We start from the raw sequence: 18367 nt of genomic DNA, 5'->3' as shown, positions 1-18367 counted from the left end.
GTCAATGGCTGGTAAAACACAGAGTAAAATCTCTGTTGGGCATTTCATGTATTATCTTTGAATAATTCATGCTATTTTCAAAACAATAACTACCAAGAAACAGCGTCCATTATACATTTCAATTTGTTTGTAAACGTCTGTGTTTTTCATCCAAATCTCAATTGCAAATCAGACAGAAAATTAGAACTCTGTCTGACACTTCCGTGAACTTTCCAAAAACTTGGGCTAAAATTAAACCAGAAATTTATTTAGACATGGCTCCCTGTAACATTTGAATTGTAATATGTCTTAAGGTCAATCCAAGAATAAACCTGTAATTGTTTTTCAGATTCCAATCTTAAATGCCAATCACATTTTAATATGCTCTGAACAACCACTTCAAACCTGAAGTTTTCAATGTTTAATGCTGCAATGTAATTGTTGCATTCACCTCTCTCCCCTCTCTCTCCCTCATCATTTTTTGTTCAGCCTCCATCCATTTGCCTTTCTCAGTCCTTTTTTATTCTAATGTCTCTGTCTCATGCTCCCTATCTGTCAGTTGCTCTGTTAAAGTTATCTAGTAAGCCATTCAGCTGATGACTGATATTCTCTGCTCTTGCTTACTAAGCTCTTGTCACCTTGAGATGTTTTTCACATTTAGGTAGAAGTATTGTAGAAGTCAGAGACTAATCTCTATATTATATTTCCCACAGGCCTTGTGAGTGGAAGCAAAAAAGGACAAGAAAGACCTGTGTACCCCAATTACTGTCTACAAAGAATTTTTAAGAGACATTGGGTTAAATTAACTGCAGAGAGAGTGGGGTACACTGTCTGGAACTATGGCCACAGAGAGCCTTGTTGAACTCCGTGATTGGATGTTCCTGCTTCTCCTGTGCCTGACATTATTGGTGGAAGTCCTCGAGTTTGCTGCAGCTGCTGAGGCGGCTCTTGGGGAGGCGGAGCTTCAGGGAGATGTGCTGTGTCCCTCTGCTTGCAGGTGTGATGATGGCTTCATTTACTGCAATGACCGTGGCTTGAGCATCATCCCTCCATTACCATTAACTGCAGCGGTGCTCTACCTGCAAAACAACCGCATAGACAACGCTGGGCTACCGACATCCTTAGAGCGACGAATGACTGTCAGAGTAGTTTACCTTTATGATAACGAACTGGATGATTTTCCAACACATCTTCCTCCATCTCTACGGGAACTTCACCTACAGGACAATAATATACGAACTTTACCCCGTGCTGCCCTTGCACGTCTCCCCCTGCTAGAGAAGCTTCACATGGATGACAATTCAGTTTCGACAGTAAGTATTGAAGACAAAGCATTCGCCAACAATCCAAGGCTGCGCCTTCTTTTCTTGTCACGCAACCACCTGTCGAGTATACCATCGGGACTGCCTGCATCACTTGAGGAACTCCGGCTAGATGACAATCGAATTTCAACTATTCCAACGCATGCGTTTCGTGGACTCTCGTCTCTAAGACGTCTCTTCCTTGATGGAAATCTGTTGGCGAATCAACGAATCGCTGATGACACTTTCTCACGCCTATCTAATCTGACAGAGCTCTCTCTGGTTCGAAACTCACTCCTTGCACCACCCTTAAATCTTCCAAGCACACATCTTCTTCGGCTCTATCTACAGGACAATGCCATAGCCCACATGCCACGAAGTTCCCTGGATGGCATGCGAAGACTACAGAAACTTGACTTATCAGGCAACAATTTGACAACTCTTCCCAGGGGTTTGTTCAAGGACCTAGACAGTCTTTCACAGTTACTTGTCCGAGGAAATCCCTGGCATTGTGGCTGTAACCTCCATTGGCTTCATGACTGGTTGCATGAGCGAGGTTCATCGGTGACTGTGAGAGGTTTAATTTGCCATGCACCAGAGAGAGTAAGAGGCATGTCACTAAGGGACCTTACCAGTCAATTGGATGACTGTGAGATCAGTGTTGATAGTGCTGGAGGGATGGTTGGAAATGATGGAGCAAAAAAAGATAAAGGCAGTTTTCCAACACAAGCACCAGCTACAACAACCCCTCCACTTCCCCAGGGGTCTCTTTATACCCTCAGATCCAGACGACCAGGACACAAGTATCCTGATATGGGACAGGATAGTCTTGGAGGCGGAAGTAGCGTCACTGGTAAATCATTATTAATTAGTGTGAAACCTCTCTCACCAGAAACAGTCCATGTTACCTGGAAGACTGCACTACTGGCACCTTCTTTCAGGCTATCCTGGCTGCGACTGGGCAATAGTCCTGCAATGGGCTCAATTACAGAAACACTTGTGCCAGGGGATCGCCGTGAGTATTTACTCACACATTTAGAGCCCCAATCAAGCTATATTATCTGCTTGGTTCCTCTCTCTGCAAATGATGGTAAAAGAACCTCCTTTATAGCAACGGGAGGTTTAAACATAAATATAAACTCAGAGCATGAGCATCCTGCTTGTGCTAAAACCGAGACAGATGCCCTAGAACAGCCCATTTCAGACCTGGACAGTGATCAAGGAGCTGACCAACTGTCAGCCCTACCACTTGCTGGAATTATTGGAGGTGCAACAGCATTGGTATCTTTGTTCTTAATTTTTGGCATCTTCTGTTGGTATGGACACCGTGCAGGATACCTTTCGCCGGGTGACAATTCCATATATGGTAGAGATGTTGTTGGATCGCAAGGTGCCAGCAAACATTATGATGACTATGTAGAATCTGGAACCATAAAAGACACCTCAATTTTAGAAATCAGGGCTCATGGTTTTCAAATGACATCAATGCCTGCCCAACAGCCTTTGCAGCCCAAGGCAAAAGTTGAGGACATGACATACATCCATACTATCTTTCCCTCTAATAATGCAACTCTGTATAGAAGCACTCTAAACCATACAGGAAATACAGGCTATGGAACAAATCGAGGGTACAGAGAAGGGGGAATACCAGACATAGATTACTCATACACGTGATAGCCTTTTAATAACCCTCTGCCTATTCTGTTCCTGTCTTCAGGTAAAACAGTTTGGGTACGGGTTCTTATTCCCTAGGTTCCAAAGTAGGGGTGTGCCAATTTGATGGGGACATTTTTTTTTTCCATCTGTCATACTCAATGTTATTACTGGATAGTGGATTTCAAGTAAATTGTATTAATCCAAATATGTATATTTAATACAGCATTGAAGAACTGGAGTAAGATTAAAGGAAAGTTTCATTCCCAAAATTGAAACCTAATATGAAACTTCACACTAATGTTGCTCCAAACCATCATGACTTTCTGTTTTTCGTGGAACACAGGTGAGTTTTAAAAAAAGTCTTTACAGGGTTTATTTGCCATATAATGAAAATGAGTAGTGACTCTGGTCAATCAAACTCGAAAAAAAGGAGGAAAAGGAGGGGTAAAAAACAAAACAAGTGTAAAAATAATTTATACGACTTATAAACTATATTCCAAGTCTTCTAAACACTGCAAAAAAAAATACTCTCAGAGTATTTTTGTCTAGTAAAATATATTAACAGATGCAATTAATTGCGAAGCAAAATGACAAAATATTTAATCTTGTTTTCATAGAAATCTGACAAAATGTAATGTTTATGCTTATAACAGGAAAAAACTATTTGCCAATGGGGTATGGAAAAAAACCTGATTCAAAGGGGAAGTTTATTGTTCTCTTACCCCATTGGCAAATATTTTTTTCTTCTTCTTGTTTTAAGTGTTTACAACACTACTTTTTTTTGTAGATATCTCTAAAATAATATCTTAACATCTTGTGATTTTGCATCAAGTAATTTTTTCTTGTATTAAGGATGTTTAGATATTTTTTACGGAAAACAAGACAAAACTAAAATACTTAAAAAATTTGTTTTTGCAATTAAGTCATTGATCACATTGTTTGATGAATAGAGCTAAATATAAGCTGTTATTCTCTCTCTAATCAAATCAGCTCCTTAACAAGGCACTTAAAATTAAATATGGTGGCTACGTTGATAACAACAAATGGTTGGTTTAAGAGACAATGGTTGGAAAACAACTTATTGTTTCTTGCAACATGACGTTTGGTCACAAGACGCAACAAGAACCAGTAAGGTTTGATGTTTTTGTCGTGGCCCTCATATTTTATTTTAGTGCTTTATCAATTATTTTAATTTAATAAATGTAATTCTGTTCATCACACAGTTATCACGTGGCTTTAGAAGACTTGGAATATAGTGCATTAGTCATATTGATTATTTGTTGGTGTATATTTGCTGTGGTTTATGGTGTTTTTGTCATTTTTCAAATATTAAATGGCAAATAAAACCTAAGACGTGTTTAAAAATTCACCTTTTGTGTTTCATGGAAGAAAGAAAGTCATATGAGTTGGAGTGGCATTAGGGTGAGTAAAGAATGACAGAATTTTCATTTTTGGGTGAACTATTCCTTTAAACATAAAAATATCTGTATTTATTCAATTCAATGGTAACATTTTGGACATAGAATAAGGTCAATGTTGGTGGTGTTACACCATTTAAAAATAGCTAATTGATTCACTATTGAAAACCAGGTGTTAAAAAATAACATGCTACGTTGAAATGCTTCTTAATTTGATTAATTCAGTCACACTTTGTGTCTTTTGAAGTTTATGGACACTACATAAAAATTTACATTTTTGAAATGTTCTGATTGTGAATGAAGCCGGTTTTCATTCGGCACACCCCTATTCCAAAGTACCCTTTGTGCCTCCTTCAGTCTGTTTTCAAAACATTGTTCTTAATGGGCAAAATATCCCCTGGAATATGCTTAAAACACCTATAATAGTCAGAAAGTGCCAGGGATACCTCTCATTGGTGTTGATGTTAACCAATATTCTGATGATAAATGAAGGCTGTTTTTGCATCTTAGTACCAATAATTATCAGTTTTCTTAACCTAGCTCATATTAAGGGTTAGCATGATAATTAGATCTGGGACCAGGTCTACGTATATAGATATAGTTTTATTACCTGGACTGTAATGTGTATATATGCACTGGAGAAAAGTGATGCCTTTCCGGTCTGGGAGATACTGACAATGACAAAAAAATATATGTCTTTGCAGGGGAGAGGGGTGTTATTGAAATTCTAATTTTCTGTTCTCTCTCCCTCTTTTTTGGGGGCTTTTCCTTTATTCTCTCTATTTCTTTTGCACGCGACACGAGGACTTTGTTCCCAACCCAGGGAACTGACAGTGGTGATAATGGTTTTGACAATGAAAGACCTCAAATTGCTACTGGGTTTCTTTTCTTTTAATGAGAGTGAGAAAAATGGGGGAGGAGACAAAAGCAAGAAAGGAAAGAGATGAAGGCACAGAGAATGGTTTCATGCTCACAAAGGAAATTTGTCCAAAAAAACAGATACTGAAGTATCTTACGTCTGAAAAAAAATTTGGGGACGTTTTAAAAAAAGATCAACATTTGATGCTACAATTTCATGAAGGAATTCATGACTAAGGAGTTCTCTGTCTTTATTTATTTGAGATAATTTAAGATAAATAGAGAGACATTTAAAGACAATCATGAAGAGGGGCATGCCCTAATTGATGAATCAACCCAAACTGACAAGCTGACATAGATAACAGTCAATTGAGCACTGAAAAAAAGCAAGCTAAAGGGCAGGGTTTGGTGATATAGAACATTCCAGTTTTTTGGAGAATATCATGAAATGAATCACTAAATCCATAAAAGTAGATGACAAGTGGTCACACAACATTTACATGTCTAGAATCTACAATCTTTGTCTGTGAAATGCTGTGTGTATCTACACCCCTGAGATGCAGGAAAAACAGATATCAGGGATTAATTACAAAAATGTAACACTGTGAACCTCTGCATCTTGTGTGTGGGCAAAGGGAGAGAGAGAGAGAGAACAAAGGTCTTTAACTGATTAAAGGAATAATTCACCCAAACATTAAAATCCTGTCATCATTTATTCACCCTCATGTTGTTCCAAATTCATATGACTGTCTTTCTTCCATGGAACACAAAAGCAGATGTTAGGTAGAATATTAGCCACAGTCACCATTAGGGCTGCACAATTAATCAAATTAAAATTGAATTCATGACATGACCTTGAGCGATTATTAAACTACAAAGGCATTATTTACATAATAAAATAAAAAAATAAATAGTATGCTCGCACAGCTTGATGCAAAGTTTATGTGTGCTTCTCTGTCCTGTCTGTATTATGTTATTATAGCATTATTTCAGTGTTTTCAGAGCCGTTCTGTGCTCCACAACACTATCTTGTGCTCAGAGTAACAGATGTGCTCCAAGTTTAGTTCGGTTTGCTTACGTGCGCTGAGTGCGTAATTTTTAAAGTGACAGAGATCCACTTTAATTTCATTTTTGCTTAAATTCCAAATATGTTTGGCCGCTACAAGTTTATATGCAAAAACAAATAATACACCCAATGGCACAGGATGTTTGTGAACAGAGGAGATCTAAAAATTAGGAGCACATCAAACAGCTGTTGTAAATGTGAACTCAGCTACAAACAGAAACACTTTTTTTTAATTTTTTTATTTTATGCATTTTATACAGTGCACTTATTACAGGGACAATCCCCCCCAGAGCAACCTGGAGTTAAGTGCCTTGCTCAAGGACACAATGGTGATGGCTGTGGGGATCAAACCAGTGACCTTCTGATTAACAGTTATGTGCTTTAGCCCACTATGCCACCACCAATCCCAACACTTCGTGTAGATGTCGCCAAAATAAAAGCTTGACCGTTTAGAACTCATTGGTTTAACTGAACCGCATAGCAATGCCCCATGCAAATTAAGATTTTATTAAAGAAATACATTACTGTTATATAATAATACAAATAATAATAATAATCAATATAATATTAGGCTACAATAATCAAGATAACTGGGTTCCATAATGTGAAAAAAACTAAAAGATACACAGTGTTATATGTTTGTGGCTGAAGTGAAAAACGTCCAAGTTCATGGGCAAAAAAATATTGACAAAACATTACCAAATTTTGGTCAAAAGGAATCACTTTGTTACTATTTTTTTGTTAATCATATCACAGTTCAAATTGCAATATTTGTCAAAATAAGTGCAGCCCTAGTCACCATTTACTATCAGTTGATCATTTTCCCATACAATAAAAGTGAATGTCTAAGACTAAAAGTCATATAGGTTGAAAGTCAGAGGGTGAGCAAATGAAGACAGAATATAGATTTTTGGATGAACCATCACTTTAAAGAAAATCCACTTTTTTTCACAGTCTGACACTGTGACTTAACACATCATTAGCAAGGAGAGTAGAAAGGTAGGAACATTGAAAAGATATCTGTACCAGATCTGAGATTTTCCAGCCTTTTAAAATGGGAATTTAAAAGTGAACTATTGTAAATCACCTTTTTCTCTCGTTATAGATATGGAATAACATCTTGATAAGTAGTAAATAAAGCTTGTTATCTTTTTCATTGATATACTGTATGTATCATTAAAAGTTGTGATGAAATACGCTACTGATGTGTACTTAACTGAGAAGCTGTAAAAATATGTAATTTTTTTCTGTGCTTAAAAATAATATCAAATGCATTTCCATGTGTCAGACCAAATCCCCATGTCATTTCATAAGGGTGGGGGTCTATCCAAGAACGAATGCTTCAAACACAAGCCCCTCAATAGCTTAATGTCTATGCTAAAGAACATGCTGTGTTCTCAGACAACATACAGTTCAATTAGTTATTTGCACTTGTTTCCCAACACATATCACAAATTAATGCAAATCTAAATCATTGGAAAATAGCGCTTTCTTTCTCAGAAAGTCATAGCAACATCAAATTATTGAGTCTTATTAATCATATTACTGGTGTTAAACAGGTAAGACAACATATGGTGGAAGGAATAGATCCATAAGGATCTGAATGAAACATGTTTGGTACTAAAATTATGAGTTCCAAGGCCAACTTCACGAAACCCAACAATCCCAGTTACCGCTAACTGAAACTCTCAGAATCTATATCTAGTTGTACCAAGTGAAACCAAACTGAGAATAACAATTATGTCAAGCAATTGCACCTAGTAGATACTCTCAGAAGTCGTATCTGATGAACTGCCTGATCAACAGAGCGGGGGATGCCGCTGTGACCCCGGACACCCCACCACCGGTGACCCTCATCAAAATGGAGCCAGGTGATGATCCCGAGGCCTACCTCGACCTCTATGAAAAGACCACTGAAGTGGGGAAGTGCCCACCCGACCAGTGGACGGCCCGCCTGTTACCAGTCCTCTTCGGGGAAGCACAACTAGTGGCCCAACAACTTCCTGCTGCCAGCTTCCTCGATTATCGAGATCTTAAGGCCATAGTATTCACCAATGCTTGGTGCAATACGGGCATTGGGCACGGATAAATGGGTGAGGGTGCAGTATGTGCACAGGGATATTCACATGTATCAGGGGATATCACATACCGCGGTTCATTTTCGCCTCACCCATCCACTGATTTTGGGAATGAATTGGCCTGATTTTTAGAATCTATTAAGGGAAATATGTATGGATGGGTCCTGTAAAATGTTGTCTCGGTATGTGACGTGCGATGCTATGGTTGGAGATGCGGTGCCAGAGCAGTCTACGTCTGCTCCGCGTCAAGATGATGCCAGAGAGCGAGTTACACATATTTTTCAATTATAAATTATGGGTTGTATCGTGTGATGCAGGACACTCAAACAAAAGAAAATACAACCCAGTTGTTAGTACCGAAGAGCCATCTAGACACCCTCTTCCATGCGGCTCACCATAATCCAATGGCCACCCCAAAAGTGCTATTGCACCCTCTACACTAATCAAGGTCCCCTTTGAAAGAATTGGCATGGACCACATCGGGCCATTAAAACAGACCGCACACAGGCATCGCTTTGTGTTAGTTCTGGTGGACTATGCAACGTGATATCCGGAAGCAGTGCCCCTGCTCAACATCTCAGCATATAGTGTTGTGGAGGCACTCTTCAGAATTATCTCCCGAGTGGGGATTACAAAAGAAATCCTCAATGATCAAGGCACTACATTTATGTCATGAACACTATGCAAATTGTAAGAATTATTAGGTAATAAATCGATTCACACAAATGTTCCCCACCCACAAACAGATGGGGTGGTGGAATGATTTAATAAAACATAAAAAAATATGATTTGTAAGTTCATACACGATGATGCTAGAAATTGGGATAAGTGGCTTGATCCCATGTTATTTGCAGTGCGTGAGGTCCCACAAGGCTCCACAGGGTTTTCCCCATTCGAGCTACTGTATGGGCGTCGGCCATGCGGCGTGCTCAACGTCAAATGGGCACCTTGGGAGGAGGGACCTTCAAACAGTAAGAATGAAATACGTTTTTGATCTTAGAGCAAAACTCTACACTTTGGGTCAATTAACACATGAGAATTTGCTCCAAGCTCAGGAAAGCAAAAGCCTGTATGACAGGGGCACTCGACTACGGGAATTTGCACCAGGAGATAAAATGCTTGTATTGCAGCCCACCTCAAACTATAAATTACTAGCCAAGTGGCAAGGGCCTTATGAGGTCACCCGCCGAGTCGGAGATCTCAAATATGAGGTTAGGCAAACGGACAGGGGTGGGGCACGTCAAATTTACCTCCCTGCGACCTTGACAACAGTAATCCCAGTGAGGGTGGAGCTCGAGCTGGAGGTGACTCTCAAACCTAATTCATTCACCCTCGGTCCCGTGTGGAGACCACCTCTCACTGTCGCAGCTCACGGACGTGGCCAAGTTGCAAGCCGAATTTGCAGATGTGTTTTCGACTCTCCCCGGTCGCACAAACCACACAGAACACTATACCGAGAGCACCACAGGGGTGGTGGTTTGTAGCTGCCCCTATTGACTTCCTGAACACAAGAAAAAGGTTGTTCAGGAAGAATTGGGGGCAATGCTAGAGATGTACCTAAGAGTGATGGGAAGGTTCGATTCTGTGTAGACTATTGCAAATTGAAAGCGGTGTCCAAATTTGACACGTACCCAATGCCTTGGATTGATAAGTTGCTTGATCGGCTGCGTGGGGCTCAATTTTATTAGACACTGGACTTAACAAATTGTTATTAGCAGATCCCTTTAACTCCAATCTCCCAAGAAAAAACTGCTTTTTCCACATTGTTCGGCTTACACCAATTTGTGACCCTTCTGTTCGGTTTGTTCAGGGCCCCCGCCACGTTCCAGCATCTCATGGATAAAGTTCTCAGACCACAAACAGCATATGCCGCCACTTATTTAGATGACATTATTATTTATAGTAATGACTGGATTCAGTATTTGGGGTTCCACTTGGGACAAGTGCAGGTGTGTCCCCAGGTTAACAAAGCCGCAGCGATCACAGCCTGTCCGAATCCTAAGACCAAAAAGGAGGTGAGACAGTTTCTGGGGCTGAGAGGCTACTACAGAAGGTTTGTGCTTAGTTACTCTGACATCACCAGCCCGCTGACTGATGTTACTAGAAAGGGGCCCCCAATCCAGTCCAGGGGATCGAGTCACGCCAACAGGCTTTCCTAAAACTAAAATTGCGCTTTGTGGAGGGCCGCTTTTACATGCTCTTAATTTCTCTCTACACATGATTTTACAGACGGATGCATCTCTCGCAGGAGGTGGAGGGGAGGAGCGACTAGTACTAGATCACTCGTTGGTACCATGGAATTTCAGCCATACAAATTTGAGGTGATCCACAGACCAGGGTCGCAGATGGCTGTGGCAGACTTTCTCTCCAGAAATGGGGAAGGAGTTGACAGGCCAGATGTTGCCCTGGCCTGAGTCGGGCATGGGGGTATGCGGTGATGGGGGTGTGGTCATGTATCTGTCTGCGGTAGAGAAAGAGCAGTAAAGCTCGTCACCTGGGTTAACTGTTATCTGTAACACCTGTTTTTTGTTGTAGTAATGGCGGAGGGAGACAAAAAGGCCTCAGAGTAGCAGAGAGTGACCAGAGAGAGACTGTTCCTCTTTGTGTGTCATAACAAGAATTGTTGACTCATTTGTGTGTGATTACTTGGTCACTGAGTGCCCTTTTTGATTAAGTTTTGTGAATGATGCTGAAGAGTAATAAATGAATACTCAGGTTGACAGTTCACTGCCTCCTGACTCCTTACTTGCCCAGATTGCGAACCTGCTACATAGGTCATTTAAGCTAATTAGGCTGAAAGGAGACCAACAATTGCACATTCCTTCATTGGAGCTAAGTGGTGATTGATTGTAAGAGAATGGTATAGGTGGGAGGCTTTTAACGAGGCCTGAAATAATTGCTATGGGGCTGCCATTCTGCAAACTCACTCTTTATTTTTTTTTTATCTAACACATCATTCATAACATTAAAGTTTTTGCTACGGAGAGCTGATTTCTAAGCTTTGAGCATTAAACAGAATTCAATTAAAGCACTACATTCTGGAATTTCTGGATGTGCCAAAACATATTAACACTTCATTTTCTTATTCATTGTTCATATTGATGTTCAGATCGTCTTTTTTTAAAGGAACACAAAATAGGCAAATTGGCTAAAACGCTGCATACAAAGAAAAGCCATCGGACTGAACTGAAATTTTGTACGCAATTAAGAGAGAATGAATTTATTAGGGTTGTATGTGTGACAGCAATTTCTCTCCAATAAGCTTGGTTTCCAATTAGCAACAATGTGGCATATGCTGAGAGATGCGAGACCTCTCAGTGTGAACTCATTTTAAATTCGCCTACGCTGTTGAGAGGGGTTTGAACCACCAGTAAAGGATGCTGAGCTTCATTTGCAACAGATAACAGATTTAATGGCTTATGCTCTTTGACAAATAAGCTACATTTTCAGACCTATTTAGAAAATGTCTACACATTTTACATATGCCTGTGCGGTGCTATCCACACTCCCTGCTAAAGCTGTATGAATATCACAAGCTTTCTGTGAAAGGAAGACATATCCGTGTGAATTATGCAGGCAAAGAAACTAAAACTGCCCCGCCAGAAATGCGGCATTGCTCCCTTCATTCTCATCCGCTGTCATGCCTCTCTACTCTATCTGTCTGTGGGGTGATTTTTCTAACTGGGGGTTCAGATATAGTTCTGTGCAACATATCTTGGGGCTTTTTAGATTATTCTGCTGTCAGTCAAAAGAAGGAATTAAAAAATAACAGTGTCCTCCACTTTCTTTTGTTGCTTTTTTTAATAAATAAATTCAATCAAATCCGTCCACGTTTTTTTAAGAAACTCAAATTTCCAAAATGTTCCATAATAATCTATTCTGCATGGCGTCACTCTTATCTGGAGATCTGTGCCTCGGAATGCTAACACTTATCCATAATTCTCAAATTAATGCAATTCTAGATCTTAGGAAAACAGCTCCTTCTTTCGCAGCAGTTTACAGGTCATAGCAACATAAAATTATTGAGTCTTATTAAAGGTGCATTCAGTAGTTTGGAGCCAATTTAAAAAGTTTTACACATTAAAAAATGTATTGTGTTTTTGTGAAGTTTGATCCAAATGGTGTACACTCACGAGTTGAAGACTGTACTCATAATAGTTTTCTATAAAATGTGTTTTATTCTACATGGTGCAGGTCACCCCTTCAATGTGTTTCGCCATGCTGAAATCATATGATCCGTGGTGTTTCACTAAACGTCGAAGAAGAGAATCCTCATGCTAACTGGCTCCTGCCTGTGTAAATAGACATGCTTGGCTATACTAAGAATATTGTTGTTTGGTGACGCAAAGAGCGAAAAGAATCAGAATGTGCTTTATTGTCAAGTATGCTTACACACACAAGGAATTTGTCATGGTGACAGAACAAAATGGAACATACTTATTTATCATGCTTTAGCAGTGGAGACAATGGGAGATCCAGTAGCTGTCCTGCCGAAGAAGCAAAAAAGGTCTGAAGCAACTTGCTTAAAGCAAGAAGACAGAAAGGCTAAAAACGGTAATGGTAAGGCATCTACGTCTTCAATAGTTTTGTACAAAGTAGCGTGGCACAGCGATTGTTGTGGATTTTGTGTAAACCATGATGGTTGCTTGGAAATAAAATGAGATCTTCAAATACAGTATTCATGAACATGTTAAATTTGATCATCAATCAAGCAATTGTAATCTTTCCTTTACCATAATATTCTGTATCGCTAGATTATTGAGGTTTATTTTACACTAAGCAGTTCTCTTAGAAAATCGAAAAGTCTTTAGAAATAATGTGCAACGTTGACAGTCTCCAAAGATTATTGATATGAGGGACAAGAGTAATCTGTCCTTAACAGTAGAAGCATGTTCACTTGATTTCTGATGTTTGTTTTTATGCAAAGCAATTATATTATAGGAGTAACAAATAACTTTAGAAATGACCCTGAATGCAGATATTTTCCAGATGCAAATGTTATTCCAAAGCTGATTGGGGCAGCAGGTACGATCATGCTGATCCATGTCGAAAGGTGGCAGTATAGCGTGTAACACAACTGTAGCATCGGTACTTAACGTACACAAAGAATAGCAATGCTAATGCTAGATAGAGAACTACTGAATGCCCCTTTAAGCATATTACTGGTGTTAAACAGGTAAGACAACATGGTGGATGGCATAGATCCATAAGGATCATAATGAAACACATTTGCCACTAAAATGATCAGATCCGAAGCCAACAGTTGGGACCCAACAGTCCCAACTGTCAGTAAATCAAACTCTTAGAAGCTACACCTAGTGGCAGTGGAACTCATATTTTACCAAGTGAAACCAAACTGAGAATAACAATTACGTTAAGCAATTGCACCTAGAAAAAATCTCAGAAGTCATCCTTGATGAACTGCATGCCTCCTTTCCCTGCATTTACCACGTTAGGTCAATTAAGCTAATTAGACCAAAAGGAGACCAACAATTGCACATTCCTTCATTGCAGCTAAAGTGACGATTGATTGTGAGAGAACTGTATAGGTGGGAGGCTTTTAATGAGGCCTGAAATAATTGCTACAGGGCTTCCATTCTGCAAACTCAGTTTTTTTTTATCTAACACATCATTCATATCATTAAAGGTTTAGCAGCTGAGAGCTGATTTCTAAGCTTTGGGCATCAAATGGAATTCAATCAAAGCACTACATTCTGGAATTTCTGGACGAGCCAAAACATATTAACTCTTCATACTCTTATTCATTGTTCATATTGATGTTCAGATCGTCTTTTTTTAAAGGAACACAAAATGGGTAAATTAGCTAAAACGCTGCATACAAATAAAAGCCATCGGACTGAACTGAAATTTGATATGTCTCAGCTCATATCTCTGCCTGCCTCTCAGACATTTTGGCCAGGATGAAGGGACACCTTCAGCTCAAACTTCCAAAGACAGAAATCCTTGTGTTCCCAGCCAACCCAAATGTTGAACACAACCTCACTATTCATCTTGGTTTAAATACACTAACACCAACCAGAACAGCTCGGAACCTGGAGTGGTGGTAGATAACCAGCTTAATTTTACCACCGCCATCTCATCAACAGCTCGGTCTTGCAGATTCGCTCTACAACTTCAGGAAAATCAGACCTTTCCTGTGTAAATATGATACACAGGTTCTGGTCCAAGCTCTGGTCATTTCAAGATTGGACTACTGTAATGCTTTGTTGGCTGGCCACTGCAGATGTTCCAGAATGCAGCAGCGCATCTGGTCTTTAATCAGCCAAAAAGGGCTCATGTCACCCCACTCTTGATTTCAATTCACTGGCTAACTGTTGCTGCCCGCATCAAATTCAGGCATTGGACTCTGGCCTTCAGGACAGCCAATGGAACCGCACAATCTTACTTCAATACAGTTCTTCAGGTTTATGCTCCAACTTGCTCTCTGTAGTCTATGAACGAGTGACGCCTGGTGGTCCCATCACAAAGAGGCTCAATGTCTATTTCACGGTCATTAATTTTCTCTGCCCCTCTGTGGTGGAATGAACTTCCAACCTCCACACGATCTGCTGTTACTTTCTCAACATATAAGATCTAGCTGAAAACGCATCTGTTCTGCGAGCACTTAAACAATCCACACTAATTGCTCTTACTACTGCACTTAAGCAACACTTAATGTACAAAAAAAATCCTTGTATGTCTCTTTCTTCTGTGCTAGCATCTTTACTACTCCAGCCACTGTGAGAACTTGGCAGTCCTATACTGCAGATGTTGTTAAACTTTGTATGACAAATTGCTTGCTATGTGTCTCATTTGTAAGTCGCTTTGGATAAAAGCATCTGCTAAATGACTAAATGTAAATGTAATTCCCATTAGATAATTAATAAACACAGAGGGCAAACTGTAGCAAACAAAATTTGTCTCAGTGGGCAAGCATTCCATATAATCTTCACGAGTAAAATGTCCTAAATCTTCTCCAAATATTAACGTTTCATTCTTTTTTCTTTACTTTTCCGACATATGACAAACAAGGGAATATGGTTTCCTCTCACAAACTCAATCACAATAGACTATTCACAATGTAATTCATCTTAATAAACCAATACAAGACAGTATATCCTCTCCCACTAACTAGATGAATGGGTGGATTGACAGAGGGATGAATGGTGGCGTAAAAAGGATGTTTATCCCTCCCTCCACCCCTGCTCTCGGTAGGACAGTTCTTAAGTGCTTGTGGATTTTATGTTTTCTGTGTTTTATGGGGCAGATTCAGGAGCCAAGAGCTGTAAAATGTTGTGAGAGGGAGGAGAGAGAGGACAGGGGGGTGGAGGCAATGTTATTGTAAATCCAATCTTTATTGAGAACGACAAACAAACAGTCCTCAACGCTCCAGCCCACCTCTCCATCACTTTCCCCCATTGACTGATTAATTTCTTAGCAAAGTTACAAAGAAAGTGTGTTTGTGTGTTTTTCCTCAGTTCTACGGTTGTTTCAATCTGATTTTTCTAACTGTATAGTCAGCACGGACAGTGGTATTGTCAAATATGACATTTTCATCCTTAAATACACATTAAAACATAATGATACCTATGGAGTTCCTATTGGTTTCATTTTAAGGTATACCATAAATAATAAAAAGCACATACTGAGAGGTCACACTTAAAACATTATGGCACCTTTGATAAGGGGTGTAATGGAAACAATCTCAAAGATAAGCCTTTGGGCAATACATTGCAGGTAAGATCACTTAATAATAAACACTATAATACTACTGGTCAAGGTGGTTTTCTGTAAACAGAAGCTGCTCAGTTTTGTTTTGGTAAAGAGGCACGTAATTTTTTTTTTGCACATATATATGCAATTGGACTTCTAAACAAAAAAAACCCTAAATGCTTCACCTTCATTTACTTAAAATGGACCCAATTTTCTTCCTACTCATATTGTGAACATTTCAGCCTGATCTCAAGAAAATTCAGTAATTGTGCTGAGATTTTTACAAAATGATATTACGTGATAGCAGTGGTTCTTAGTCCTGTCCTGGAGGCCCCTCAACACTACACATTTTTGATGTCTCCTAAGGCTACGTCTACATTAATCCGGATACATTTGAAAATGGCATTTTCATTTCAAAACACTCTCAGTCCTCACTAACGTTTTCAAGCATTTTCCAAAAGTTGCTCATCCGCACTGAAACGTATGAAAATGCTTAAAGCACGTTACTGCGAATGCGGAAAATCCCCGCTGTTAATTAAACTCAAAACAACAAAACAATTCAGGTTACTTAAAAGCTGTCAGTTTCGTGAACTCAAATATCTAATATTCTAAATATCATCATCATGGTTAATTTATTTAAACTAATTTTGATGATTTAATTTTTCTCTACTCAAAACAATTAATTATTTTGAGCATTGGGTTTACAGTGCACACATCCCTTTTCGCTCTGAAATACATCACATTACAGAAGTAAAACTTGCAAGATCTATAAAGCAACATGCTATAAAGGTACCATCATTTTAGATTGTGTGTTTGCACTCACTTGGGTACTTTGGTGAGGTGCACACTTAGCAATCCTGGGAAGTTAATTCCAACTTCCAAATTAATGACCTCAGGACAGTCTCTTAAACCTCACGCATTTCCACTGAGAACTACGGTTAGTCGATCAATGCGTCTACTGGGAGAGATGAGTCAATGTCCTGTCACACAAATTCCTCTCTCTCTTTCCCTCTTTCCCATTCCCCACTCTTATTAGGGCTTACAGTTTCTTTGTCTCTCATGTTCACTTCTTCTCATGCTGCATCTAATCTGTCTGTAATGAGCCTTAAAACTGAACTCCATTAGGCCAACTAGCAGCAATCGTAACATCCTATGTGGTAATACCTTCAAGATTGCGAAAAACATTAACCAGTCATTGCTTTGCTTTATGGCAGCTTAGAGGTGATAATGGAGAAAAACCCTGTGCACCAAAAAATTGTATACATTGACTCTGAATGCAGTATATTAATTGTGAGATTAGTTTCATGACCTACAATAAAGGAGCTTTAGACTTATGGTCCACAGTGCATTCCTCCTTACCTCTTTACTGAGACTTTTAGTGATGCAGTGCCTTCCTAGTTCTCAACTTGTTTCCTTTACTATTTATGGAAGCAATTGTAAGAAAAAACACAATATATGCACTTTTTTAAGTCACTTTATTCTGCATCTGCCAAGAACACACACTTATGAAAAAAATAACAAATAAAAATATTGGCTGACTGGATACAACACACTGAGCAGCTCTACCTCCACCTAGTGACATGTGCTCTACCAACTTGTAAACACAGTTACCTGCTCATTTTAAATGTAGATATTATTGAAATGGCACTGAACACTTGGAAAATGAGTTGAAATTAGTTTGATTTTAATTATTATTATTATTTTGTTCCATAAAGTTCTTGTTGAGTGCACAGGATCTCTAAACTCAAATGGACATGGAAGGTCAAAGGATCATTGCCTTATAGGTCAACATTCATTTAGACAGAACTGGGCCACAAACAACCCTGAGATCAAGTATGCAACATCTTCCACAATTTTAAACAAAATGTGAATCATAATGAATCCTTTAATTATGAAAATAAAATGGATTTTTTTTTACTCTTTGTACCAAAACAAAACCACCTCTCAAGAATAAACTGCTGAATCAGTGTTTGAAGTTTATGATATATGGCATTGCTACAAGTATTCTCAAGAAACGGTAAATATCTCCTGACAGACAAACTCAGCCAGGTAAATGTAGACAATTAATTTTCCTGCATTGTGACTCTCACCTGCATTGGCAATCGCATCAATCTCCAGTTTGGTGATGTCACCACAGAAGAGGGATATTTTCTTGTTCAGCTCTTCGTTGGGTTTGTAGTGAGGTGTACAAGAGGAGTCCCCTAAACAGTAATGTTCACAATATAACTAACATACCTTTACTATATGTAATCAACATCAACAGTATTAAAATGTAATACAACAAAACAACCCCAATAG

General features: G+C 39.1%; 2 protein-coding genes across 3 annotated transcripts in view; one reads left to right on the top strand and one right to left on the bottom strand.

The window, feature by feature from the left end:
- The window catches only part of LOC127659926 (ADP-ribose glycohydrolase MACROD1-like), a 112355-nt gene that overhangs the window by 87565 nt on the left and 6423 nt on the right, over window positions 1–18367 (bottom strand). For both annotated transcript variants that reach the window (XM_052149920.1, XM_052149918.1), the window contains exon 3: window positions 18160–18270. In XM_052149920.1, the coding sequence (XP_052005880.1) occupies window positions 18160–18270 (111 nt within the window). The remainder of the gene's footprint in view (window positions 1–18159; window positions 18271–18367) is intronic.
- flrt1b (fibronectin leucine rich transmembrane protein 1b) lies at window positions 819–2954 on the top strand. Its single transcript, XM_052149915.1, has one exon. It carries the CDS (start codon window positions 819–821, stop codon window positions 2952–2954), a length of 2136 nt encoding a protein of 711 aa, XP_052005875.1.

Source organism: Xyrauchen texanus, chromosome 19 (genome assembly GCF_025860055.1).
Source record: "Xyrauchen texanus isolate HMW12.3.18 chromosome 19, RBS_HiC_50CHRs, whole genome shotgun sequence".
Classification (NCBI taxonomy): domain Eukaryota; kingdom Metazoa; phylum Chordata; class Actinopteri; order Cypriniformes; family Catostomidae; genus Xyrauchen; species Xyrauchen texanus.
Note: the sequence above shows the minus strand (reverse complement) of the source record. Positions and strands in the feature narration are given on the sequence as shown.

Coding starts and splice junctions, on each gene's coding strand:
- flrt1b (XM_052149915.1), top strand. CDS start 819: ATGGCCACAGAGAGCCTTGTTGAACTCCGTGATTGGATGTTCCTGCTT.